General features: G+C 46.5%; 1 protein-coding gene across 4 annotated transcripts; it reads left to right on the forward strand.

Annotated features, from left to right (window-relative positions):
• The first annotated feature begins 131 nt into the window (after positions 1-131).
• Positions 132-26,944, forward strand: CHGB (chromogranin B). Of its 4 annotated transcripts, XM_030023533.2 has the most exons (7): positions 132-6,822; positions 11,687-11,745; positions 14,824-14,956; positions 20,410-20,453; positions 21,767-21,860; positions 23,559-25,324; positions 26,532-26,944. In XM_030023533.2, the coding sequence occupies exons 4-7, from the start codon at positions 20,451-20,453 to the stop codon at positions 26,613-26,615; spliced, it is 1,947 nt and encodes a 648-aa protein (XP_029879393.1). In that variant the 5' UTR covers positions 132-6,822; positions 11,687-11,745; positions 14,824-14,956; positions 20,410-20,450; the 3' UTR covers positions 26,616-26,944. The 4 variants fall into 4 exon arrangements, with proteins under 4 accessions (XP_029879393.1, XP_029879392.1, XP_029879391.1 ...); XM_030023532.2 differs by lacking the exons at positions 132-6,822; positions 11,687-11,745 and adding an exon at positions 13,819-14,314; XM_030023531.2 differs by lacking the exons at positions 132-6,822; positions 11,687-11,745; positions 14,824-14,956 and adding an exon at positions 16,127-16,292.
• The last annotated feature ends 110 nt before the right edge of the window (positions 26,945-27,054 follow it).

Raw genomic sequence — 27,054 nt, forward strand, 5'->3', positions numbered from 1 at the left:
GGGCAATCTACCCGTGTTCTGGATCCACTAAACTGCTCTTTCAAAGACTACTTCACCCCCTTCTTGCAATGGAGTCTTCAGAAAGGTGGAGGCAGCTTTCAAGGAGCAATCAGCTTAAAATGTGTAGGGCTGCCAGGATCCTGTGTCAAACCAGTCCTCAGCATTGCAGAGTGGGACAGCTGTGTAACAACGCCAACATGCTTCTCACCACTGCAAACACAGCCACGGGTGCCTTGTCTTCTGCTGCCAGTTGTAGAGGCACGAACTTGGCCAGAGCAGCTGCTCCCCACAAACAACAGTGTCCAGCCAGTGCTGGGAGAGAGGAGGACAGACCCCAGGAAGAGTGAGAGCACAGGGAGGAGGAGGAGGAGGGATTTGGCAGGGGCAAAACTGCCCCAGGAGCGTAGGTGGGTGAGTAGATGCCTCAGGTTGAGCTCTTGGGCAGCTGCTCTCCTGGATGTTGCCCTCCCCACCCCCAGCCACTCACCCTGTGGACAGGGGAAGGAGGCAGCCCTTCCCTGGGGCAGTGAGGCTGTCCCAACAGGGCAGAGTGCTCCCAGGCTCCTTCCCCTGCCAGTTTAAATGCAGCTTGACAGTGCTTCTATCCTGTTTCCCTTCCTACCATCACCCCTCCACCAGCCTCCAGTTCCTTTCTGTCTTTCATGATGGTGCTAATGAGATCCCTGGAGAAGTTTTCCCTTTAAAATGAAACAGGTCTTGTTGAGCCCAAAGAGCCTGATGTCAGCCAGCCAACACAGCAATGAACCCCCACACAACCACTTAAGGTCTCTCTCTTGGAGGTGTCCTGTCTCCTGGCTCAGTGGCTTCTTTGCTGCTTTACTCCCTCTGCCAGGAAGACATGTGCCTTTGTGCATGTTTTCCAACCACTGGTTTGTCCACTGAAGGAGTGGTTTGCCGTGGTGATGTTGCTCGCTAACTGCGGAGGCCGTTCATTCTTCAGTGTGGATGTGTTCAAGGAAGCACAGAGAGCAAGAGGAAGGGATGTACAGAAGGTGACAGCATATGGGCAAAAAAGAAAGGATGGTTGGGATCTCAAAGGTCAGTGCCAAGGTTCCCAGCTAATGTGGTTACTCCAGTATGGCTACCCCTCTTGCACAAGTTTTACCATTTGATCTTCAGCATTTCAGTTTGGAGATAGCTCTTACTCTGCCAGCTCAGCTGCTGAGACCTCACATCTGTTACCTTTCCATGCTGCCCAGATCCCAGCACAGGTGTTTGTGTTCTGTGTATGTCAGATTCCCTGCTGCAGTTTCACATGGGTCTGCTATTCCTGCCTTGCTGCCCCTGGCAGGTTGGCATAGCTGCTGTGCTCTGCAGGTGTTTCCAGCAAAAGCAATGGAAATTTGGCTGCTGACTTTAACCAGAGCAGGAAGAGACCCAGCTGGCTGCAAATTATGGCCAAGATCTTTGGATTTAGTGCAGTCTTTCTTTGCAAATAGATTTATACTGGGACTGTCTGGGTTTAGGTTGCTGTCCTTGAGTTGTCATGAAACTGTTACATCTGGCTTCTTGGTGGCTCTGCTTGATATGTTGCTTCCTTGCTTTTATCACAGGCATGTTGTACTTGTGCTGGAGAGCACACAAAATACTGGAGTAGACCCTCAGCTGTTCCCCCAGCTACTCAAGTTAATGGTGCTAGGGGAAAAAAAGGAGTTGAGATGATGATCCAGCATAATTTCTGTAGTAGTAGATATATCCGCAGGTGCTGGTCTGTCAGAATCCAGAGAAAAGTATCCTGCAGGCAAAAATTATAGAGAAAGGTAATACCAACTGCTTCAGCAATAGATACAGCTGGAAAAAACAAACGTGCTCTTGAGTGTGCTATCAATAATTACAGTAACAGTACTAGCCTCTCCCTGCCAGCTTGCATTGCTTAACCACCACAGATCTGTCATGGCTACAAGGGCATTAATACTGACTGATGTAGGTAGCTATTGCTAAGGAGGTACAGGGGAGAAGGAGGGTCTTCAGCGTGAATCAGATGTTGTTGCCTTACAATTTTTTGCCAGCATTTATGCTTTTCCACATGGTTAAATATGAGTTGCTGTGCAAAACATTTTAACTGCTGTTTTAAAGGAAATAACCTCCCAGAAAGAGAGAGCTGGAGAAATCAGAGGACTGCATCTAAATCCCTTCAGTATTGGGTTTGGTGATGAATTGGTCTGTGCTTTGGATTAGCTCTGAAACCCCCTGGTCTCCTGTTCAGATTTTTAAAAAAAGAAGAAAAAAAAGTAAAACCCATACAATTTCCACAAGGAAAGCTCGGAGCAAAATATGGGGTTCCTGTCCTTTACGAGAGGCCTGCTGCTACTGATGTTTGAGAGATACCTTCTGGGTTTTGATGGAAGAGAAAAGAAGTCCTAATGGACTCTAGTTTGACCCTACATCAGCCCCAGAGCCAAATGTGGCCTTCCCCACTCATAACAAATGTGAGGTATCTGCCTGGAGCCCCTCTTTGGTGCTGTGAGGAGAAAGGGTCCACTCAGGGTGCTCTTCCTGGGGCTTGAAAAAACCTGAGCTGCCGTCTTTTTATCTGCTTTTTGAATGAGATTTAGAAAACATTCAAGGGAATAGCTGTTCATTTGTTGTTAAGGGTTTTAAATGATGGCAAAATGAGGCAATCTTAGTTTGGAAGGTGCATGTCCACACAGGCAGTTAATCTGGGGTCCTGCTGTGGGGGGGTTGTGCTGCTTCTCTCCACACCAGGGGCCAGAGGGGAAGCGAGGTGCCTCTGAGAGGTCATGCTTCTGCGTCAGCTCCTCTGGGCTTTTGGGACTGTGCAGCCACCACCTTTAACATCCCAGTTTTCATATTAGAAATTTCTGATGCAGCAAGGAAAGGAGTAAGAGGACTCATTGCTCTTCAACCCTTTAGGAAATGAGATGCAAGCAATGACAAAACAGAGAATAGGTGGCTGCTGAAAGAGCAGATACTGGCAGAGAGATACATACTGGCAGAGGAGAGCATGAAACTGTTCAGTTTTAAAGAGTAACGTAGGCAGAACAGACTGGGTGCAGCTGAAAAATTTGGATTATGACTCACATCTACAAACCTTGGCTGGCATCTCGCAGAGGACATGGTAAGCTCTGTGCTACTGAAACACACAGTCTTTTGAAAAGTTTGCACCCCTCATGGTCAGGAGTGCCTGTAGTAGTTCTGTGTACTGCTCACTTCCAGGTACGATATTCAGCTCATGCCAATAAGCCTGCCAAAAACAGATGTGTGTCTGACGCTGAGACAGAAGGAAGGGCAAAGACAGAGCCCCTTGGAATAAATATCTCTGGAGCAGGTGATAAATTCGATGCAGGTCTTGTGTAGAGGAGAGGGGTTTTTTTCTTAACTGTGTTTGGTTTCTTTGGAGTATGAGTCTGATTCCTGTGTCCACACTGATTTGCACGGTAGGTAGAAGGGTAAATTACCTACAAGGAAAATGAATAGGGGATAATGCTCAGTTCACCACTTGTTTAGGTAGGTGATAATCTGGCATCCTGGGATGTGGTCTGGAAATAGTTGGCCAAAGTGATTCTCTTTGCATGGTTGGAAATGCTACTGCAAAGCACTTCTGGGTTCACTGCCTTCACAGGGCCCCCACACTTGTTGCAAAATGAAGGAGAGGAAACTTGTGGCCTTTGTGAATAAAACCAGAAGTTATGTGCTTGGGGCGCCTTCCTGGAAAACAAATGAAAGTTCATGAAGCTTGAAATTCCATTCTGGGATTGGAGGGAATCTATATCTAGGATATCTAAGTTCAGATAGTTGTAGCAGTTACATATAGAAAGGCCTTGCACTGTGGTTATTTTTCACCTCTTCTGAAGTCAAAGACATGAATCAACCCATGCTCTTACTCCAAAGGCCCAATGCTTTTGAAGTGACCTAAGTCTCTCTCTGCCCTATCCCGTCATATAGAAAAGGATTAACACTCCCATGCAAATGTTCCTGCCCTTAGACATGTCTGGTCCCAGTGTTCATGTCCCAACTTTGCTGCTGCCATGACCCGTGATACACTGCTGAGTTTACACTAGCTGGGTATCTGTTACTATGCGAAATATCTGCCTTCTCCTGTCATGTTGCTATTCCCTGAATTTCAAGTATTTCAAGATGTTTCAGCCCTGTTGCCTTTTGGGTGGGTTTTTTTTGCCTTCTATGGCTGGAAGAACCCACAGAAACACAGTCAGAGGCTCATTAGTTTTGATCTAACTCTGCTTAGCTGCCCTCAGAAGGACTGAAATAGTGGTGTTGAAGTATGGCCATCCATGGGTGGACAGAAGATTGCTCCTTCCAGGTAAAGAACAGTTTTTTCTGGATGTTTAAGTACTAAGAGTGGTATGAGGACCTCATGGAAATGTCCCACCTTCTGTACATTTCTCCCAAGCCTGTGCAATAACCTCCGAGAAACTTCATTTCCTTTTGAGGGGATGAAGTGCTTTCCTCTGCCTGGCTTGCACTGCTTCCATGGTTTCAGCACTCGGCAAAGCGCAGATCATCTTCTCAGAGGCATGTTGCTGTTGGTTTCTCTCCATTTGCTTTGTTTGCTTCTGTGACCCACCCCATCATTTTATTTTTTCTCCACTGCATTATTTAAGGCAGGAAAGAACCTGTTGCCCTGGAGGCGAGGAACCTGGCGGTGCTGGACCACTTTGTACCCAAACATGCTCCACCACCGTGAGCTCAGTAGACAGCTGGGCTGCTTTGGTTCAGCTTTCAAAAGCAAACTTAGCTGTAACCACTGAACATTTAGCCACTGGGCAAAAAAATGCACCCAAAGTTACAGTCTCTTGAAACTCTCCTGCCAGTTGTTGCCCATGCTGTGTGCATGCTCTGGGCAGGATGGCTTGTAAATGGCACCTTTGCACAGCAGGAAACATCCCTCCAAGTTGCTGGTTTTCCCTTGCTCTGGCCCAAGCATGACTTGCCTCTCAGCAGGGCCGGCTGCATCATCCCAGGGCAGAGCTGCCCGGCAGGGTGATCACGGGGCTCTCGGCACGCTCCTGCCTTCCGCTTCCTGCCTGCTTCAACAGCTGTAGGAGGGAATTTTCTGAACTTTCCCTAACTCATGCTGCTGCGGCTCTGGCAATTTGCACAGAAGGGAGAGCAGGGACTCCTGATTCCTGTTATGAAGGTTGTACACATGAAAATCATATTTGTTTTCTCCCTTGTTGCAATGACCCTGCCTGAAGCAGCAAAGGTGTCCCTCCCTTGCAGCCCGTGTTCCCTCCACCCACCTCCCCTCCATCTCCCAGTATGAGCCCCTAGAGCTGCATGCCCTGCACCATTCCAGGGCTATTCCCAAGAAGCTGTGCCTGAGCTTTGGGCTTCCCATGAGCCCGCTGTCACCTCTGTTTGTACCCGTGTGCACTCTGGTAATACGTGGAGGCTGCTTTTGCAAAGGCATTTGGTGCCTTCCCTGCAGAACAAATCTGAGGGTTTTTTTCTTTCTGCTTGTTCAAGAAAGTGTCCTGGCTCACAGCGGAGGAGCAGTACTCCAAGCCTGGGTTAGAACAACACCTAAAACCCACAACATCCTTTGGAGTGTTGTGTATACAAGATCCCACAAGATCTTCAAGTGAAATGTGTAAGTGAAGTAAAAGATGGGGAATAACATCAGCCCCATAGGGTATGACAAGCAAGGCCAAAATTGATTTGTCATTGCCAAGTAAGAGGAACACAGGACATGGTGAGGGAACTTGACATCCAGTAGCTGAGGGGTTTCCCTGCTGCACAGCCCAGATCCAAAGCCCACCTGAGGTCCATTAGAGATGTGTGCACTTTGGCTTGGATATTTTCCAGCTGAGCTGGACCAGCATCCCTCAGTGTCTCAGAGGGGTGACTCACGCTGCTGCAGGCACAAAGTCCCCTGCCCATGCGCACCAGCAGCCTGGATTGCCTTGGGGCTCATCTTCGGACTACGTCTGGCAGGCAGTGAGCGCTGCCTCTCTATTCCCAGAATGAACCTTACATAAATGCCTGATCCAAACTATCTTGTCATCCTTGACGAATCCTCCTGCTATTAAGTCATTCCCCACTTTCCTTGGCTCGGAGCTCCTCCAAGATGTTTGCTATTGATGGCCTTGCTGATGCCTACTCTGACAGAATTTTTATTTTCCCTCCCACGCAGCTGCTAGTGGGAGGCACTGATTCATGCCAACGACCTGCCCGATCCTGGAGCTGAAAGGCAGCCAGGGAGAGAGCTGAGCTCCTGCAACAGGCAGGTGCCGGAGCAGATCCTCAGTAGGCATCAATGAAGTAGCTCCCAGCCTGTGAATGGAGCAGGGCCATTTACACCAGTGGAGGATCTTTGACAGGAGTCTGAGGTGTTTTGGTATGTGTGGGTATATCGGGACATATGGTTGCTAAAATCAGTGTGTACAACAGGCAGTATACATCCTATATAAATGTGTCTATTTCATTATTGAGTGTAGGTGATTTTGTGTGGGGCATATGTTTTCACACAACACAAAAGTTCATTTTAAAAATACCCTGTTCTGTAGGCTTTCCCTAATGACTATTTTTCCCCACAGATCTATTAGCCAACAACATATGCCAGCATTCTTTCCTTAAAAGTAAAAGCTGGCACACAGCAGAGCATGAAATAATAAGATGTGATTAAGACAGGAGCTGGAGCTAACCAAAGCCAGAAAACTCATGGCTGAAAGGTCAAACCATTATTTAAATTGCCTTTGCAATGGCCTATTTATTTGCAGGTGCTGTGAATTATGAGGGAAGGTCTTGTAATGAAAGAACATCTGGCATGGAAAATCTCACCTCAGTTCAAGCTGAACAAAGTTTCACTTGCGCTGGAAGGTAGGTTCTTGTAATGGGAAATGTCAGTCAACCTCAGGGCAGGTAACACTATCCAGCGTTATCTGTAATGATGGTACTTCTGGGTGAGACACAGTACATGGGCCAGGAATGCTGCTAAAGGGGTGCTAAAATCAGCACCTCCAGCCAGGTAAACAGGATGATTCTGTGATTAAAGATACTGAGGTGGGTATAGGGGAGATCAGTGCTACGCCCTGCAACACATTTTCAGTGTGACCTTCACAAATTGGGTGGTTCTGAGTTGCCAGCAGCTTGTTCTGGGTATCTGAGAGCTTCGAAGAAGTGAGAGGACAGGGCATTTACACCCACATCTTTGTCTAACAGGAACTCCCCTAAAAAGGCTGAAGTTAGAGGTTGAAATAATATGGTTTTGTGTCTGTGGTCCAGGCCCCCTTGTTAAAGAAGTGACTCAGCATGTACTCTGTGAGGTCAGCTTGTTTTCGCATCCTTGCCCCCTCATCCTCCCTGGGTCTAGGGGGTCCCTGAGGGAGCATCGCTGCTCTGGGCAGTGTGTCCTCCCAGAGTGTATAAAATGCTTTCTGCTCAGCCTTTCAAACATCACGTGGAGTGACTGGACTGAGTCACCCCCAAGGGCCTCCTGTCTGAGTATGGCCAGCACCAGCTGCCAGAAGAAAGGCTGAGGAAACCCTGGGGCATCGCTTAAGGCTGAGATACAGGGCCAAGGCAAAGGGAGCAGGCATGGCTGCTTGTTGGAAATCGAGAGAGATTGTGCCAAAGAGAATGCCCCACACGTGCTTTTTCAAGAGACAGGCCTCAGAGCAAGGTAGTGTGGCATCAAAGGTGCTGAGGACCCCAGGGAGAGCTGGCATCACCCCCTTCCCATGGGAGCCTGGCTCCCAGATGGTCAAGGCCACCTTTGCAAGGTCTGGAGAAGTAAGTGGTGGCAAGTTTCCCACATTAGTACCCCTGGATAACAGGTCACAGCTCTTGGCATCTTCTGGTTTCCACCTTGTGAGGACATTTAATCTTGAAAGAGCTTTTTTCTATATTCTCTGGCAGGCTGTGTGCTGGCTCTGCATCCCTGGCAGGGGGCCTGCAGCACATTGCAAGGGTTTGGGGCTGGAAAGCTGCAGAGGCAGATGTGTGATGGGATTTAGAATGTCAGCAAAGATACCCATTGGTCTCTGCCTGGTCTTGCTGTAGGCTGCCAGGTGCCAGCTGCAGTGAACCTCTGCTGCTTGCAGTAGGTGCTACTCCTTGGAAATTGGTGCTTTTCCAGGGAGCGCAACAGGAACCCAATATGCGCTTTCTGGCGGCCACGAAGTCATGAACTTCTCGTTGAGACCAGCTAGATGGACGGGATGGTGAATGAGCGCCAGGCAGTGTGGAGTTGACCAGGAGTTGACTGTGCTCCTCTCTGACCAGGGAGGGATCTTTGGAGAAGGGACAGAGCAGTGGCCCTGGTATGGGGCCATGGGATCCATGTGTAGCATCTGTGCTTGGAGCTTTGGTATGCCGGTGCTGCCTGGCTTGTTTGTACAGAGGTGGCAAAGCCAGAAGGTTTGTGACCATGTGTGTTTGAAAAGAAGGACCTGCATTAATGTTACTGGCAGATGGATAGAGAAGAGAGACCCAAATTAGTGCCTCCCCGAGGGAAAGAGAATTATGTCAGCTCATGTCCATCCTGCCAGCCGGTCACTCAGCACTTGTCCTGTCAGCTGGTCAGCACTTGCACAGCTCCAGACTGCACCATGCCTAACCAAAATGGTTGAGACAAGAGGGAGGGAGGGGAGCACAGGGCACTGGAGCAGGTGGATGGCCAGGCCAGGATGCAGGAGCAAGCTGGGATCCCTGGGGTGAAAGGGGACACATTCAAAATCATTTAATTCAAGTGTCATTAATTCTGCCTCTTGCAGAATAGCTCTTCTACTCGGAAAAGATTCTGATTGGCCTTGAGTGGGTGTTTTCTTGGTTATTGCAGGGATGGAGGGAAAGTTTAGGTTGCATTTGAAAGCCTTTGCTTTTGGGGAGCCAAACTTTGGGCACTCCTGCAAGGAGGAGTTACTGCCACTTGGCTTGCAGAGCCACTATCTGTTGGGCTTTTTCCCACTGATTGTTCTCACTCCCAGCTGCTCATTCCTATTGACTTTAGGTATTATGGTGGCTGCTTTTCCAGAGCCAGGGCAGACTGCTTTCCTAGCTGGCGTGCTGCAGTGGCAGGGAGGGTGTTTTGCAAAACATAAAGTCAGCACCAAAATGCGGTTCCTCTGCTTCCTCTGCCTCACTGTCGGGGTGAGTTATCTGAGGTTCCTGGAGTCGTAATGGGGGAGATGAGACTGGAAAAAACTGAGGAGCAGAAAGATGGTGGTGTCCAGTGAACAGGGAGGTTGTGTGTGAGGAAGGCAACATCCCTGACAGGCCCCACCTTGTCCACATGGCATTTTGCAGAGGAATTATAACTATCATTTGCCTCTGGAAAATTGTCCCTGCATCACAAATATAGGTAGTTATCATCTTACCCAGGAGGGAATGCCTGAAAACTCATGCGTCTACAGCAAAGCCTAAAATGACAGGCCAGAGATGTGCTCTCTGGTGCTGGCTCTCAGCTGGTATCATATAAATGTAGTCTCTGAAGTCGATAGAACTAGACAAATTTACACTGACGGAGTATCTGCCAGGTATTTTCAGTTCCCAAGGCTGCCTTTAAACTTCAGCCTCTGAAGCCTTTTTTATAAGCCCACAGCCTTTCACACAGGGAGCCTAAAAGTCTTAAAATCAGTGTATGCAAAAGAAAAAAAGGATTTTCTAATGGGAAGACATCTCAGCAAAAACTCCTCTTGCATTTTGCAGGTTTTGCTCTCTGTTTCATAGGGTCTTTTTGCAGCTGGGTTTCTGGTTTTAGTGCCAGTGGTGACTGAAAAGAGATGATTGAAAATTTCTTTGGTGATTCCTTTTCCTGTGTGAGTACTGGTGTCATGAAATAGATCGCTCACCACTGTGTTTTCAATCTGGAATTATGTGCAAGGACATAATGGGATTTATTTTTCAGTATATATGTCGTTCAGCAATAAAAAGTTTCCTTTGAAATCACTATGGTCTGTTGCAGAAATCTCTATATTTTTATCTTACAAAAATGAAATTTGCCTCTGAAGTTTCCATGACACTATCAACCACAGAACAATATTGTTCTTACCAAACAGAACCCTTGCTGGGAGTCAAAGTGCTATAAATATTTAAAGAAATTAATTACTAAGTAAGCCAGACTAGTGCCCCAGTCTGTAAATATTAAATGGAACATACACAGTTGACAAAATGCAGGCAGAAACACTGAATGGGGCTGTTTCATTGCCTAAATGAAATTATTTGCAGTGCAAAGGCAACTGTAAAAGTCATTTTTGCTTAATGACAAGCAGCACTCAGAATATGAGGGCTTAAGTCAGCATTTTGCTTGCTGGAAGAAATTTCTATCCTGTTTTACAGTCTACTGCAGAAGCCCCAGACTTCTTCACCAGTGAGGTTACCAGCTTGGTTAATTGCATACTTTAAAAAAATGTTGGGGGGGTTGGGCAGGGGTTGTTTTGTGGGTTTTTTTTTTTGGAGGGGGGGTCAGGGGGAGCCTAAGTGTGTAGCTCCACTGTGCACAGGCTGGAGGGTGAGATGCCCCATAGCTCTCAGGCTGCTCTCTGGGCATAGGCTGCCTCGGAGCTCTGGTCCTGCAGCAATGCCAAGCATCCGAAAGCTGGGCCAGGGAGACATGCTGGCAGCTTTTGGGGGATGTTCATTGTCCAGGACTTGTGTCTCATGAGGAGGGTTTTGGGGTGCTGTTACTGCCCCCCTTGCAGAGGAGGAGGTGTCTGGGACTGTGGAGGTTGCTCCTGTTGTCGGCAAGGCAGTTTCATTATAGCTGAAGCTAGGGGAGAATTTAGTCATAGCCAAACTCATAAAGCCATGAGTAATCATGTAGGGGCTTTTTGAGCTCCCGTGGATCCAAAGCTGCGTTTTAGGTTGGTGATTGGTTCATATGGAGTGGCAGGTTTTGACTGGGACTCCAGCACATCGTTTTCTGGCAGCAAAAGAGGAATTTATAGCAAGGTGAGAAGTGGCAGCACAGATAAAATGAAAAGACTTGTGACTGAAAATCCCAGAGGTGCAACAGTATTAGGCAAATTCCGACTTTCTCTTGTAGGAGGGCAGGAAACACACATGTTGTTTCACATCAATGTCATCTTTCACATGGATACCATACCAGTGTAATTGCAAGAGCTAAGTTGCATTTACTGCCTGGAGCGAGCAAGGTCAGCGAATTGCTGTCAGGGAAGGACCTAGGAAGTGGCACTGCTTTTTAGTGGAAATCATGCTGACAGTGCAATATGGAAAATTTGTCCTTTGTTCCATAGGCCCCAAAGTCTGCTTCTTATTTATATATTTATTTTTGTGTTGCAGCATAATCTAGTTTTCTCCCATCTGAGCTGACAAACACCAAGAGAGGAATGACCGGGGAGGAGAGATGGTGGGGGGGGGGGGGGGGGGGGAGGGGCATATATGAAGCTGTTCATGTGGAAAACCTGGGATGTTGGGGAAATAGTTGTGTTTAGACTCGGTCTTCCCTTTCTCACTTACCTGTGTTTTGGGTTTTTTTGTTTGTTTGTTTGTTTGTTTGTTTTTTCACTCTGGTGATACCTTTACAGCTTCTGTAGCCCATGAGTGTATCCAGAGGCCCTAAAGAATTGTATCAGCTGGCATAGTGCTTTTTTCCAGAAGACCATAGCAGAATCTGTGCATATATTTTTAATATCCCTTAACAATTATGACATGTCTTATAGGTATATTTTAAACCTCTTTTCAGTTTTGCCATATAACATTTGACCTTATTTCTGTGGCATAGATACATCACTGAAGAGCTGGAGCTAGAAGGATGCTGCATGGAAGAGAAGAGGGTTACAAGTGAGCAAAATCTTTTTTTTAAAGGCGACTTAAGACAGACAATTCAAGAAGAGTAGACCAGAACTTTTAAGGCTCTCTTGGTTCTGAAGCAGAAATATCCTGTAGATTCTTTAGATTTTCTTTGAAGAAAGTCTTTGAGACTAAATTCTAGCAGTTGGTTTCTAGCAATTGTTTCTGTACTGCCTAAGAGCATGTGTCATGAACGAAATCCACTGTGTGAGGTACTATATAAATATAGAAAGGACAAAAGATGGTTGCCCACACTACAGAAATTACACATCTATACCACACAGGGTCTCTTCACAGCTTCTCTGTCTCTCAACTGGAGCTTAGTTTGCTGGGCAGTTCCTTGATACCATGTGCTAAGGCCACGGGCAGTGACAGGCGTGTTTAACTTTCAGGGGAAAAATGACTCAAAAATATTTCAGTGGATGCAAAAGATGTGCATTTTAGATTTAAATTGGAAGCTGGTTATTGTGTAAATACAGAATGACGTGGTTTTATATCTCGGTGCATTCAGGTGATTTACATTGCATGGACTCAGTTCTGCTATGAGGGTGCATTTTTTATCACTACTGGGTTTCGGTTGACAGGCTACATCAAAATGTGCAGATGTGACTACCCATTACGAGTAACAGACTGTACCAGCCCAATCTGCCCAAGCACAGGCTGCTGCAAGGTGTGCTTAGAAGCATTTTGGCTTATCGAATAGCAGTATCATTTCATCTCCCATGGATTCAGCTGGAGCAGACACTGTTCCTGATACCTCTGTCCCTGTCATTTGTCAGATCCTCCTGTAGCTTGACAAGCAAGCTCCATTCATCAGCATCACTGCAGGTGCCTGGTACAGGATAAATAGTCTTTGCTCAATAAGAAGGGGGAGGTCTGAGTGTAGTCCTGGCTGCTGCCTCTTACAGAGGCTTTGGCTGGAGGCGTGCAAAGATTTTGGGGTGTATATGGGCTTATGCACTCCTGAAGTGTTGTCCCTTCTGCTTTGCCAGGCCCCTTGTCTAGACACAGTGCAGGTGAGATCCAGCTGAGTACCTGGTCTGTTCCCTCTCCAGTGGATGTGTCTGATGGATTTTGAGTCCTCTTCAGAGCCGTCACCATACGAACAAAGAGATGAGCCAGGCACCTGGTCCTGCCTCACTGTAGAGCTACTGAGATGATAATTGAATTCCTGGGGCATGGTTCAACTGCATGTTGCACCAGCTCTAAGCCACTGTAACAGTTGGTGTTAGTGAGCTATGGGTAAATATATATACGGTAATGTATAGCGGCAGCAAAGCCTAAGTGTCTGTGCAACTCCATTGTCCGTTATGTTGCAACCAGCATTGCATATGCATAAGACCTCTGAAAGGACTTTTGCTGCCATTAGTGAAGCTGGATAGATGGTGTCCCTTGAGGTGCTGGCTTTTCAGATTTGATTGGTGTTTTTCTCCAGATCCATCCCCTTAGCACCTTCTGAATGGAAGAGATGAGTTTGTTCATGAAATGGGCTACAGGATTTTCATTCCATGAAAACTAATTGGCATCCAAGAATGAAGATAATCCCACTAGCACATCTAATTAGAGGAGAACAATCCTCATATTCCCCGAGCACTCTCCTCTCAATTTAGAAGGAGCTCAGCCACAGAAACTCGCTTGTCATCCTTTGAAGCTCTAGCTTCTAGCATGAGCCAAACGTGTATTTTTTTAAGAGTTTGTATTTGAGAGAATCCAGCAGGATAAGTACTGTTTATTCACAGAGTGATAGATTGTCACAACATTGAGGCATGTATGTCACTGCAATCGAAGTTCTGACACATCTGAGAACGGAGGTTGGGGTGTGCCACTCACAACTGATTGAGTGAAATACGCTACCGCCTGCTGTAATCCTGACTTAATGCCGTCACATCTCTTTCCTAATCTGAGGGAAGCTCGTGCCAGCTGATGCCTGTCTGTAAAAGTCCATCTGAAGCAACATTGTTTTGAAAATACAGGCTGACTTAATTAACTGTGGGCAAGGTGCTTGGATTCTCCCTGGTTTTCCAGTGCTGGCAGAAAAGTCTGTGGGATCATGTTTTGAAATCCTACTCTTGGGTGTTGAAGATGGAATTAGATACACTCCATCCAATTCTGTCCCTGCTGCTGTCACGGACCTCTTCGGTGACCTCCTGCAAAACTTGCAAATCTTTGTAACCTTGATTCTGATCAAATCTGAAAGCAATAACCTGTGCTCCCATGTAGACCCTGATGTAACTGATGGCAAAACATGCCCCAGCAGCACTTTAACATCTTCTTTTATCAATGACAAATACAGGATTTCTTGATTCTTCTGGATCAGCCCACACAATGCTGAGGTGACGGAGCGTTTCAGAGAGATCCTACAAGTCAAATATAAATAAGCCACGCAGCACAGGGAAAACAGCTGTGAAGTCCCAGTGACTGCTGCTGCGGTGCAAGGGATGGATTAGGAGCCCCGAGAGGCAGGGGTGTGTGACTGCTTAATCTCAGCTGTCTGTTCTGCAGCAAGAAGGCTTCTGTAGTGGTGGTTGTACCTACTATCAATAGGACTTGTGCGATACAGGTACTTAATACAAATACCTCGTAGATACTAAAATAGCTGGCTATTTTTATTCAGCATCTTTGTATCACTTGCCCCTTTTGACTGTCATATCCAAGGTAAGTATAGCCAGGCACATGCTGGAGTAGAGCAGTTACACAAGGGTAACCGGAGAGTGCTATTTATATGCCTGGGGAAGCAGAGAACACTTAAAAGGCAACTGTTTCACCTAAAATTCTTTCTCATGAGCAGCTGAGGAGGTTGAGGCCAGGCTGAATGCTCACACGGACAGGGGAGGACATGGTGGGGGTCTTGGAGCCAGTGAAATTCTTCATAGGCTTTTGAATCAGGCTCTCGACTTCCCACAGTCAAGGCTGGTGGTTCCCAAAGAGGCATCTGCCTGTGGAAATGGGCCTTGTATAGGCAGTACGGGAAAGGCATGGAGGAGCGGGAGGTTGAGGAAGCAGAGAAGATGTTGCAGTGTTGATTTGCATTTCATGGTGGCCAGGTAACTGGGTTCTGTTATTTTGCAGAAACTGTAATCTGAATGGAAGGTGAACAAGGTACCTGGCTTTGCCTCCTGGAGTTAATAAAGGCTGTCTTCTGAAACAAGCTTCAAATCGAGCTGAAGTTCCTGGCTTCCTTTACATACAAATGAAGCTGCATGTGAGTTTTACTGGAGTGTTGTGTCCTTGTGTCTTGTTTTATATGTTTAAAGGCTATATGATTATAGCAGCCTGGCATTGTTAATACAGAACGATAATAGAGTTAACTACCATTTTGATGTATAGATCCATTGTCCTCCATGAACACTGGCAATTAGAGGGCCATCTGCTTAGCACTGAGAACAAAAAAGAACAACTGAAAAATACACAGAATTTGGAGAGGGCCCTCTAACAGTTAATGAAAGGAAAAGCAAAACAAGTCCTAGTCTTACAACGTCTTTGCCTGGCTCTGAAGGCAACTGGGGGGAGGGTTCAGACTTGCTCTGTGGAGAGCTCATCATAGCTTGTCATTTGTGCTTTCCAGTCCATCAAGGACTAATTGGGACAGTGGGGTCTGTTTAAGAAAATTATGTAAAACTTGATCTTTGTAGGTTTGCTCTGGCTCCCCAGAGCATCATCACAATAAATAAGAGGTTTGCCTGTGGAGATGGATGCTGAGAGCAGTGATTTCCCTGGTAAAACTCTTGAGGAACACCGCGTGTCATTCATTCACCAGATGACATAAGTACGGGGATGACCTTCCAGTCGTTCTCTGGTTCTGGGTTTGCTGTGTGCGGGGCAGGGGGGCAATGATTTGAGTGGAAGGGACAGAAACCTTGCAGGAAAAAAAGGCTGCCGTAACACCTGAAGAGGCTTTGATCGGAAATGGGTGTGGAAACGCAGCGGTGATTTCTTGTGGAAGCTGTTCCAGAGGGATGGATTACCGCACCTCCGCCCTGTAGGTAGAGGTTCAGCATCCTCTGACGGTGGGAAAGACCTCGGGATGATACCGCATCCTCTGAGCTGGAGAAAGGGGCAGGGAAACCCCGCTTTTCTCCTTTTCTGAGGGTGTGGCGGGGCGGGGGGATGCAAGGGGGTGTTGGGAATATCGGGCGGCGGGCAGGAGGGGGAGATGTGGTAGTTGCAAAGGAGGGGAAAACGAGCTCGGCTTTCCCAGCCGAGGAGAAACTTCCCCCGTGCTGGCGAGCCGCGGGGGCCGGGCGGGAGGGCGGCCTGCGGGGGCGAGGGGGTCCCGCGGCTGGGGGCGGCGCCGCTGTGGGGCAGGGGAGGGGAGGGGAGAGGACGGGACGGGGCGGTGGCGGGCGGCGCCGCCCCCGGGGGCTCGCAGTGACGCAGGCTCCCGGCGGCGTCCCCCGCCCGTCTCCTCCGCCCCCGCTTCCCCCTTTAAATAGCGGCGAGCCGCCGAGCAGAGCGGAGCCGAGCTGAGTCGAGCCGAGCGGAGCAGAGCATGGGGCCGCTGGCGCTGCTCGGCCTCCTGGGGGCCGCCGCCCTGGCAGGTGAGCGGGGGCGCGCCCCCCCCCGAGGGGAGGGCCGCCGTTGAGCTCCCTCAGCGGCGGGTCCGGCGAAGCCCGCCCTCGCCGTGAGGGAGAGGCGAGTGAAAAGCCGCACCGGGCGCGGGGTGGTGTGGGGGGGCGGGGGTGGAGGGGTTTGCCTCTGAAGAGCGCTGCCGGAGGGGTGACGCCATCGGTGGGTGTGTGACGTCATGCCCGGCCCGGCCGCGTCACCCCGGGGTCGCCCGGCCGGCCCGGCGCGAGGGAGGGCGAGGTAGGGCCGGGGCTTGAGGAAGGCGCCAGCGCCACAGCGGGGCTCCCGCCGGGCTGCCCGGAGCCGTGCCCCGGCTGCCGGCAGCCCCCTGCTCGACGCTGCCGGGCGGACGGCAGCCGGCCTGTGCCCTCACGCTGTGCGAGGGCCGGTCGGCTGCTTTCGATTTATTTCTCTCCCCCCGTAGAGTTTCCTTCCACGAAGCCTTCTCGGTGTAATTTTATTCGGGCCGTGCTGCTAGATTTTTGCCAGCTAGTTCTTGATAGTGGGAGATGATCGTGAAGTAGCAGGTCTGCAGCTTTAACTAACAGAAAATTTTCTGGCGTGCGGCATTAAATATTAAAACCACACCGCAAAATGAAGATTAAATACAAGAGAATGAGGTGATTGCTTGGCTTTATATCTTTTTATGCATACTACACCATTTCTTGAAAGAATCGGTGTCACTCTGAGTTGAGTAATTGGGCTTTAGTTCTATTAGAGGTCTCCACAGGGAAGCGCTTCTGGGACTTGTACAGAAACTCTGTAATGAAGTTGACTACCTTCAAATGCCTTTATTGTAATCAAAGGGGAGGGTGGAAGATGGCGGGAGAGACCCCAACCCAGAGAAGCTCACCGGACTTATTCCACAGACCTCGTGGGGATTTCTTACCAAATACTTTTTCCTGTTTATGCCCTCAAACAGGTCAGGTACCTCTTAATGTCCTTTTTGGCTCTCTTGCTTTCAAATGTCAGGCAGAATCAATGAACTAAGAAGTTTGGGGCTGGGTATCAGTGAAACATTAACTTCAAGAACCTTCTAGTGCTCCTTCTGCAAATCAATATACCAAAGTTTCCGTGATCTTTCCTGGGAAGGGTTTTTGCTGTCATTTTGATGAGCAATGGCACTGCACTGAGACATTGGCATTAATAAAGCAAAGCCATGTGGGGATTTCATCAGGGACCCACCAAAAGTTCTGTCCCAATCATGGAGATGCAAGCAAACGTCATGTGAATTTGTCCTGCGTTTCTCATCCTTTTTCATGACCTTCATCAGCTTTCAGCACTTCTGCAAAATCAAATAATCCGATTGTAACTACCTGGGCAGATTTGGTTCAGGAGGGGAAAGCAGACCCAGGGCTTTGTTTTCTTTTGTGGGTCTGTGGTCTGGTTTTTCTGCAGGGGAAGGGTTTCCATCTCGGTGTGTGCTCTGACTTTGTTTCTGCAGTGAAACCCTGCAGTTTTACCGTCTGCTGTGTCCCCACAAGCCCAGTGGGTGGGTGCCCTGCTGCCTGTGTTGGTGGTGCTGGGGTGACGGCCTGACCCCTCCTGAGCACATGTGGAGAGGAAGGCAGAGGTGTTGGCCAGCCATCTCCAGCTGGCAGGTGGCCCCAAGGGAGCTCTTGCCAGCTGGCACGGGCTAGTGCTGCCGGCACCGGTGTAAAGTGGGGCATGCTGGATCCCCACGAGCTTCCTATCTCAGCTCTGACGGAGCAGCTGCCTCAATAGATTATTTCAGACTCTGGAATGGATTGGATACTCATTTTGTTCCTCCAGGCTGGTTAATATGACATATGTCCAATACCATTTGCTGCTTCTGACATTGTTATGATAGCCTAATGCTGCTTCTTTGTCTGTGTGTGTCAGCTTTCATCACTAACCGAGCGCTTGCTTAATGGTCATTAATCTGTCTGTAAATCTTCTTGGAGAGATGGGAGCTTGGGAATGACAAGGCAAAGGCAGTGAGTACAACCTGACTTTATATTCCTGCACCACTGACATGGCGCTCGAGAGGCAGCCCAAAGTTGGCATCTCTAATAGCAAAAGACGTTCCAAAGTTTGTTCTGTGCTTTGTCACATCAACTGGGTGTAACTCCCAGGAGATGTGCTGTGGCAGCATCACTAAAAGGACAGAATCCGACTTTTGCCCTTGTGTGTGTCGTGATTTCTCATGGGCTGGAGGACCAGAGGAGCCTTGTCAAGAAGAGGCAGTGAAGTGGGTTGTCCCCTCTGCTTACATATAAGTAGTGACTGGGAGCAGCTTGTGCCGTAAGAGCAGCATCTCCAACCCCTGTGGGACTGGAAGAATGTCCTTTTAGTGGATAACACTTTTTTTTTTTTTTTTTTTAGTAGAAGGGACTTTGCTGCCAGTCTCCTGCCCCCATGTGTATGCACATCCTTGTCTTCTGTGCTCAGATGGAGGATGCAGGCAGGTTAGGCTGCACCAGGGTCAGCATTGTGCAGTGTGGTAGTTATTCACGTACTAGGTTAGTAAATAAAGTAACCTAAAGCCTGGCTCAGTCAGCACTGAATGCAAAAGATGGGGGAGAGGGTTGGCTCGGTAAAGCATCATCTCCCACACACACCACCTGGCATTCTGGGGAAATGATGGAGTAGGGATGTAGTGCTATTTTAGGGGAATCCCTTCTGTGCTGTCCTCGTGTGGGTTCTCTTCTCTGATTGCAGTTGTATGTGCAGAGAAGAGACGGCGGCTGGAGAAGCACATTCCTACATATGTGTTTGGGGGAGCAAAAATAGGGGACAGTAGAAATATCAAGAGAGTTATTATTGTATTGTGTTCAGTTATTACCCACAGAGTCAGTGCTCAAGAGGATGTCTGCTTCCTCTGCAGACACAGAAAAGTTTTGCTGCTTTCAGTAGTACAAGGCTACATGCTCCTGTCTGCTCTGCAGGAAACTTCCTTGGGGCAGTGTTAGTTTTTCTTACGCTGTAAGGTAAACTGACCCCCTTTGTCTCCATAATCTGCTTTGTGTTCATCTGTTACAGAAGATCTCTCACTGTCCCAACCAAGCAGTATTGCAGAGAGGGTGATAGATGTATTTAAGACTATCCTGACTTGTGTAAGAACTTCAGAACTGCACCCCAAGCTGTGCATTTGTGTACTGTGATTATATATGATGCGGTAAGTCTGTGAAGCCAGGATACAATAAACCTTGCTTCTACGTACTCGTGAGTGGCTGGCAGACTTGCTTAACTTCACTTCTGCAAATCTCAAGGTGGATGAGAATTGACATGGTTTATTAATAATGCACAGCAGCCAAGCTCGTTAACCAGCTGGAGACATATGGCAGCAGTGATGGCCAAATAAAGCAGCATGGAGGTTTTATTTGCAACTGCTTCTTTCCAAAAGCAAATACCTTGGACCAGGTATAGTAGAAGTGGTGCAAGGAGGTGTTAATTACCCCACGTGTCCTCAGGACAGAGAGAGAGAGAGACGGGTTGTTCCGCTTCCTTCCAGAGTAGTGTTTTCCGCTGGGATTTTGTTTTTGTTGCTTATTTCTTGGGGCGATAACGGACCACTTGGTGAATTGAAATTTTCTTGTCCCTTCTGGCTCTGTCCTTCCCTCAAGGAGCTGCCTCCTACCCAAGCGAGACAGGATTTCTCCGGTAGGATTTGGACAATAGTTGCTTTAAAGCCTTGAAGAATGGTCTCCTATTGGGGAGGTGGTGGTGGGGCAGCCAGAGCCCCTTGGAGAAGCCAAAAGGTTCTTGGGGTGCAAACAGGCCTTGCTTGTTTCCTGTTTTTTTTACCACCAAACGGGTACAACTACATGAAGATCTGACTTGCAGTAAAGCTCCGGTCTTGGAATTTAAGCATTGCTTTCTATTTTTTGGTGTATATTCTTTTTGTGCTAGAAATGTCAACCTGCCTCTTCTCTCATGCCAGGCTGCAACTTTACATTGCTTTTCCATCCTGAATAAAAAAAAAGCTGTAATGCAAAATGTGTCTGGTTTACTGACCTGCCAACCCAAAACTCAAGCCATCTCATCAGACCAATTTGAGTGAAGACTCCTGTCAGTGATGCTTGTTGCTAGGATTAATGAGTGTGTAATAATTTGTTTTTCTTCTAGGTGTCAGTGCAGTTCCAGTAGAAAAAGACCATATTGAAGAAATGGTGAGTAGCTGTATGTCAAAGCAGATTTCAGAAAATATCATCTCTCCATGTTTTGTCTTTAAACTCTCAGGGTAATGTTTTTTTTTCCCAAGGGTAAACTCTTAAGAGATCATGGGTGATGTGGAACTGAGAGTCCCTTTAGCTGTCAGAAGATACCTGCATGCACTTCATTGCATTTGATGAAAATGGAAGCTGGCTTACTGTGTCAGTGTGGTACTTTTGAAACTCTACGTTGTACAGCCGCCCAAAAAATTATCTGAAATAATATTTGATAGTACACGTTATTGGACTGTAAAAAGTGAGATGGCAACTTTGAAGAAAGATGAAATACCTACACTTACCAACTATGTAACAGACTTTCTAATGCAGTCCTCCTATCTCCTGCTTTGGAAAGAGATTCTTAACCTGTTTGATTAAATAAATGCCATTAGCTGCTTTCAGTACCTGTAACCTGACATCAGACCCTCTCCACTGGTTGTTAGTGTGATCATTTAGATTAGTAAACACCTGGTAATAACTAGAACCAGTTAAAAGACAAATGGCTATATAAATGTTTTATTGTCTCCTCCCATCCAGCCGCCCAAATTGCGAGCCTGAGACTCTCGTACCCCTGACGATCTGAGCGCTCGCCTCACAACCAACAACTTCAACACTTGAAAATAATTTTGCATGAATTTGTACAGAAGAGCTACTTTGGTAGCGCTTAGGATTGGAGGAGGTTGTGTGACTTTCCTAAATGATTACATTTTCTCTGCTTCCAGAAGACTATCCAGTTGAATGTTAAGCACTAAAAGAGGCAGGGCTTACAGCACACACACATGAAAAACTGTGGAGCGTGTCACTTACAGGGGATATAAAGGTGGTTTTGGTTTATTGTCAATCCAAGCAAGACTTCTGGTAACACCTTTGCAGCATCCTCATTTGGACAGATCCTATAGGATGATCCTCATCTTTTGAACGTGTGTTTTGTTGGTTATTTTTTTTGTAAGGTGCTGTTACCACACGTTGTTTGAGACTCTTTTGTACTGAATAGGGTATTTTAATATTTAAAAATGTACAAAAGGAGCCTGTTCCCTATTGAAACAAAAGGGGAGATAAAAAGAGCTAATGACTATCCTCTTAATGGTATGGGAGTGAGGAGCAAAGCGCTGGTTGCCCAAATGCACAGGAAGTTGTGGTAGAGCTGGGGATTACTCAAAACTCAAATATTAGCCTGAATTCTCATCCTAAACTAGCTTTCCTCACTAACTGGGTCAGAAGTAGGATTTCCATTTTTGCCATGAGAATTTTTTCTCCTATTTTCTTTCTTCCAGGTAACACAGTGCATAGTGGAAGTTCTGTCCAATGCTCTGTCTAAGCCAAATGCACCACCAATTAATCCTGAATGCAAAGAAATCCTGAAGAAGAGTAAGTACAACATTATCTGTACTTGTGAAAGGAATTTGGTAGATGGATTCTCGCTTGTGTTGGAGCTGGTGAACTGTTACTTCAGCCCGTGTGAAACTGTTGCCTCCAAATTTCAGTGTCAGATTCTAATTTCCTTCTGTTTAGTCTGACTTGCTCAAAGAGCAAACAGCCTGACCTGGTAATTGTCAGGGATTCTTGGCTTACACGTGTGGCTCTCTACTTAAGCCACCTGGAGAGTCTGAGAGGACTAGAGAAGCTCTTTAGGTAGCCTGAGAGGTCAACAGATGTAACCGTGTTTGGACCACATGTTGAATGCATCCCAGAGCATAAGAACTGGCCTCAAATAACTGCCACTTAAATCAACGAGGTTCCTGCACCTGGTGGCAACTGAATCCGTGCCCAGCTCAGGAGAGGGGAGTCGTCTGCTAAGCCCAGAAAGGATTAAGTTTGTGGTACTGATTCCAGAGGTCTGGCGACGTGTGCTGAAAGCTCCGTGTGGGAGTGGTCATTTCAGATGAGCTCATTCCTACAGCATGGTGCTTAGCTGCCTCGATGTCGAGGTGTAAGCCTGTTTGCATGTTCAATTACTGTCTGTAAGTGAAGTGTGGTTAAGTTTGACGCTGTGCCAAACTGCAGAACACACATCTTTCTTTTCTGCCCAGTTAAATTTATTTGATTACAGAAGAATAAAAAGGCTCTTGAACTTACTTGCCAGCAGGAAGCAATAATGAAACCCATCTGTCTCCTGCTTGTTTATAGAGGGAATAATGCATGGCCCTAATACAGTGATCAGAAAAGGGTGGATTTGGGCCTTTGGGAATACATATATTTGTATCTAACTTGGCCCCAAATTTCTAGGAGATGCTGAATGCCATCAGGCTTTGTTTATGACATTGTTAATTTCAGAAAAAACCTGTATATTTGCCATGTTTTGGAAAATGAAAAGACACTTACTGGAAAGAGGGTAAGGACCATATTTTTGACAGATCGCCTCCAAGAATATTGGATAATGAGAAGCTTTTCAGAAATAATGAGCTATTTTTAAATCTGTGCAGCTATTGTCTGAAAACTTTTAGTTTGTGATCTATTTCTGATGTTACTCAGACACAAGTGGAAATATACTGTTACCATTGTGGTCAGAGTCAGACTTTCACTTAGCATTTAGGAAATAGTGGAAGGAGCATGATTTGATTAAACATAACTATTGCAAAGTAACAGATTTCCTTTTTTTTTTCAGTCAACTTAGAACTTTTAAAATTTGCTAAAAGGCCTAGATATTTTGGAGTAGCTTGAAATAGATGGTTGTCTTTTTTGTGAATAAGTGTATGGGATGGATAAGGTCTGAAATTCAAAGTACTGAACACAAATCCAGATCCCATTGATTTTTTAATGGAAATGAGAGTTAATTTAATTCAAAACTAAAAATGTGATAACAAACTAAGAAAAAAGCCAAAGAGGAAAAATTATTCTGGAAATTTCAGTGGAACTTTTAAAATGCCTAATTAAATGAAAATTAGTTAATGCTTTTCCAGGCAAACATACAAAATATTAGAAAATTACTAATTTTAAAAGCAGAATTAAAAAATTAATTCTGTCCAAACCTTCTTGCTACTTTGGGAAGCCAGTTATCTATTTAAACTGAAGTAATGCTTCAGTGGAGAGTTGGATTACTTCATTATGCTGCTTTTGTTATTGTAGGTGATAGAAATGACAGACAGAGAAGCGAAAAACAACTTGAAGTGAGGCATTTGAAAGACCTAGCAGAGATTGAAAAACATCACACTGGGAGTGTGGAGAAAGAACCAAGTCAGGCAGAAGAGGAATCTAAAAAGTACATGAAAGGAAGTGATGAGGAGAAGCTTGGTCACAAGGAAGGTAAAAGCAAGGAAGAGGAGGATGGACTCCACACACCAATTCGAGAAGAGAGACTTCATACAGAAGAAAAGAAACACTATCAGGAAACTGGAAGAGAGGAGGAGAAGAGTTACCACAGTGAAGAAGAAAGCAAAGAGAGCAAGCATCATGACGAAGAGGTAGAGCATGCTGTTCTCAACAAGAAGTCCCACTCTGGAGGCACAAGCACAGAGGAGTTCCCTGATGGGAATGATCAGCACCCCATGGGCCACTGGCACTCAGAGGAGGGAATGCAGAGCCCAAAAAGAATCCATGAAGGTGAAGAGGGAGAGGCAGAGGAAGAAAGAAGTGAAAAATACCACCATGAGTCTAAGGAACGTGATTTCTCCCATCAGCAAGAACATGAAGAATTGGATGAGAGTGAAGAAACAGAGGAGGAAAAGCAACCCTACAAACCCAAACGTTATCATGGGAAGCATAGAATGGGTGACTTCTCTGAAAAGAAGAGGGGCCATGGTGGTGAGAAAGAGGAACTAGCTGAGGAGTCAAACACAGAGGAGGCCTATCTCTGGGACAAGAGGAACCACCATCAGAAACATCATGAAGAGTCTGAGCAGCAGCGTGAGGAGAAGAGTGGTTATCGTGGGAGGCATGGGTCTGAAGAGGTGGAGGAGAAGAGGCATGCAGGCCAGGAAAGTGAGTACAGAGAAAGGTGGCAGCAGAGTGAAGAGAGCAGTGAAGAAGAAAACAAGAGGCATCGCCACAGTGAAGAAAGTAATGAGAAATGGCACGAGGAGAGGAGACACCGTGATGGATCACATGAGGTGAGGAGGCAGCATTCTGAGGGAAGGATGTATCTTGGAGATGAAAGTGAGGAAGAGCTGGATAGGTATCTCAGTGGCGGCAGCAAGGAGGAGCAGCATCATGCTGGAGGGAGATACCGCTTGTGGGACAATGAAGATGAAGGGTCACAGAAAGCATACACTCAAGAGCGCAAAGGGCAAGCCAGAAGACACTACAGCACTGAGGACAGTGTAGAGCAACAGCGCTACCCTGGCAGCAGTGAGGAGGAGGAGGAAGTAGAAAAGAAGCATCACAGCAGTAATCAGATGGAAAACGAAGAGGAGAATATGGAGGAGGGAAGATACGCAGAGAGGGAAGAGTACACAAGCCATCTCCCTGCAGAGAATGAGAAGAGGACCGTGGTATCCTACAGCCCTTTCTACCCACTGCTGTGGTGGAAAAGCCGGCACTTTCAGAAAAGGGACAACACAGGAGAGCAGCTTCTGGAGGGCAAAGAGGAAAGCAGGCCCACTCTGAATGAGAAGAGTCTTTTCCCTGAATATAATGACTATGACTGGTGGGAGAAAAAGCAAATCCTAAGTGCTCTGAACCATGGACGCATTGACAAGAGGAGTCTTGGCAAAATGAACAGATACGATATGAAAAGGCAATACAACAAGATGGATCAACTTGCACAACTTCTGAATTACAGGAAGAAATCAGCTGAATTCCCAGAATTGTACAATTCTGGAGAAGACATGAAAAAACGTCACGTAATCGGGAATGACAGAAGAAGTCTGAGCCAGAGGCCTCTGACAGAAGAGGAGGTATGTGTACAGGTGTTTCTCTGCAAAGCTAGGGGAAGCTGACTTTACATGTGCATTTCTAAATCCATTCCCAAGGCAGCTGGTAAACTGTGCATGGAAAAACACAAACAAGATTAAGTCACATCGAGAGCCAGATCTTCAGTGATTTAAAAATCTGCTTTCTTTGAATGAATTCAGTGGAACTAACCCAGGGCATAGTTCGTAAAGACAATGTGCATCATCATTAGCTTCTGTCTAATGCAGGACAGGAAGAGAAAGGAGGTTTTCTTCCTCTTTGGGCCCTACCTCTCCCTCTAGGGTCTTACATACTAATATAACAAGGATGCCTGTTGCAGCAGGAGCAGAGAGGTAATTGGAAGCACCACTTGGTCTGTCAGGTTGTTTAAAAGGTATAGCTGAAAAGTAAGTTGAACATTCAGAGTGAAATTCAGCTGTCCGTTGGCTTCCTGGCTGTAATGCAGAGCGGAACCTGGCTTGCACTTGTAAGCCCGATTTGTGCATGTAGTTCCCATGTATGTGAATCCTTTTCTTGTTGGACTTCCTGTTCTGCATCGGTGTCCATGAGAAATGAGTCTACACCCATCAGCTAGATGCTCTTCATGTATGTCACGGTATATCTATGGCACAGAGCTGGGCTGGGAGCAGTGGAGGTTTAATACTAATTTATATAGAGGTTAAACTGTGTTAGCAAGTCATCATAATAGACAAGAATTAGCCGCATAACTTCTTTTTTTTTTTTTTTCCCCTAGCATCTGGTACTGTGGAGGTGTTCCTCTTGTTGCACCCTGTGCTTGCTGTGTGTCATAAGCCTGAACCACTGTGATCATAAGGTTATGGCCTCCTAAGGGACCTTCACTTGGGCAGAAGTGACTGCATGCTGGAGGGGGCAGCAGCTGTGAGATAGCAGGAGGTCACTACTGGATAATGGAGCTTTAAAGCTAGAAAGATCAAGCTGTAATTAGGGCGAGCTCTCAGAATGAGTATTTTGATACTTTCCCCAGCCCTAATTCGGTTAAAAGCAGGAAAGCGCACAAATCTCTGAAGTGTGTGTTGCACTGCTGTTAACACCCCTTACCCCATCAATCTGCCCAGGGGCCAGTAAGTAGCAGGAGATGTCTGCCTCAGAAATGGTCTTTGTCTCTCATTTTCATGGAACACAACATTTGCCAACATTATTTGATGTGGAAAATGCTCTATGTTTTCACAGGAAAAAGAACTGGAAAACCTGGCCACTATGGATTTGGAGCTGCAGAAAATAGCTGAGAAGTTTAATGACAACAGGAGAGGCTGAAGATGATCTGCTTTGGCATTTCAAAGCTAGGTGTAGCTGTACTCAAAATACCTATATTTTGTGGTAAATTCACTGCCACTGGATTGTTGTTTGCCCTAAAACCAGGAAATACTATTTACTGTCCACTATAGTGTAGTGATTTATACAGCTGAAAATGTCTTTAATTTGCTATTATGCTATTGAGATCTGAATAGCATGAATTTTAGTATTATAACCTTTCATGCAAGGCAGGTATTTTTAATATGCTTGTGAAAATAATTGTGTTAGTGCTGTTCGGAAATATATTTGTCTGAGTTTGAAATAATAAAAAACATTGATCTTGGGCCAAACTTTCTCCTTGCTTATTTGACTGATTGGGTTATTTCAAAGTAAGCTGTATCAGATGGATAGATTGTGTACAAAATGTTGGCTTGTGGTTCACCAATATTTTTTTAAAATT

Source organism: Aquila chrysaetos, chromosome 8 (genome assembly GCF_900496995.4).
Source record: "Aquila chrysaetos chrysaetos chromosome 8, bAquChr1.4, whole genome shotgun sequence".
In the NCBI taxonomy this organism is placed as follows: Eukaryota; Metazoa; Chordata; class Aves; order Accipitriformes; family Accipitridae; genus Aquila; species Aquila chrysaetos.

Excerpts from the sequence above, each read along its gene's own strand:
- CHGB (XM_030023531.2), top strand. The coding sequence starts at position 16,244 with ATGGGGCCGCTGGCGCTGCTCGGCCTCCTGGGGGCCGCCGCCCTGGCA. Across the intron at positions 20,454-21,766 it reads AAGACCATATTGAAGAAATG|GTAACACAGTGCATAGTGGA; the intron begins GTGAGTAGCTGT and ends TCTTTCTTCCAG. Across the intron at positions 25,325-26,531 it reads GGCCTCTGACAGAAGAGGAG|GAAAAAGAACTGGAAAACCT; the intron begins GTATGTGTACAG and ends ATGTTTTCACAG.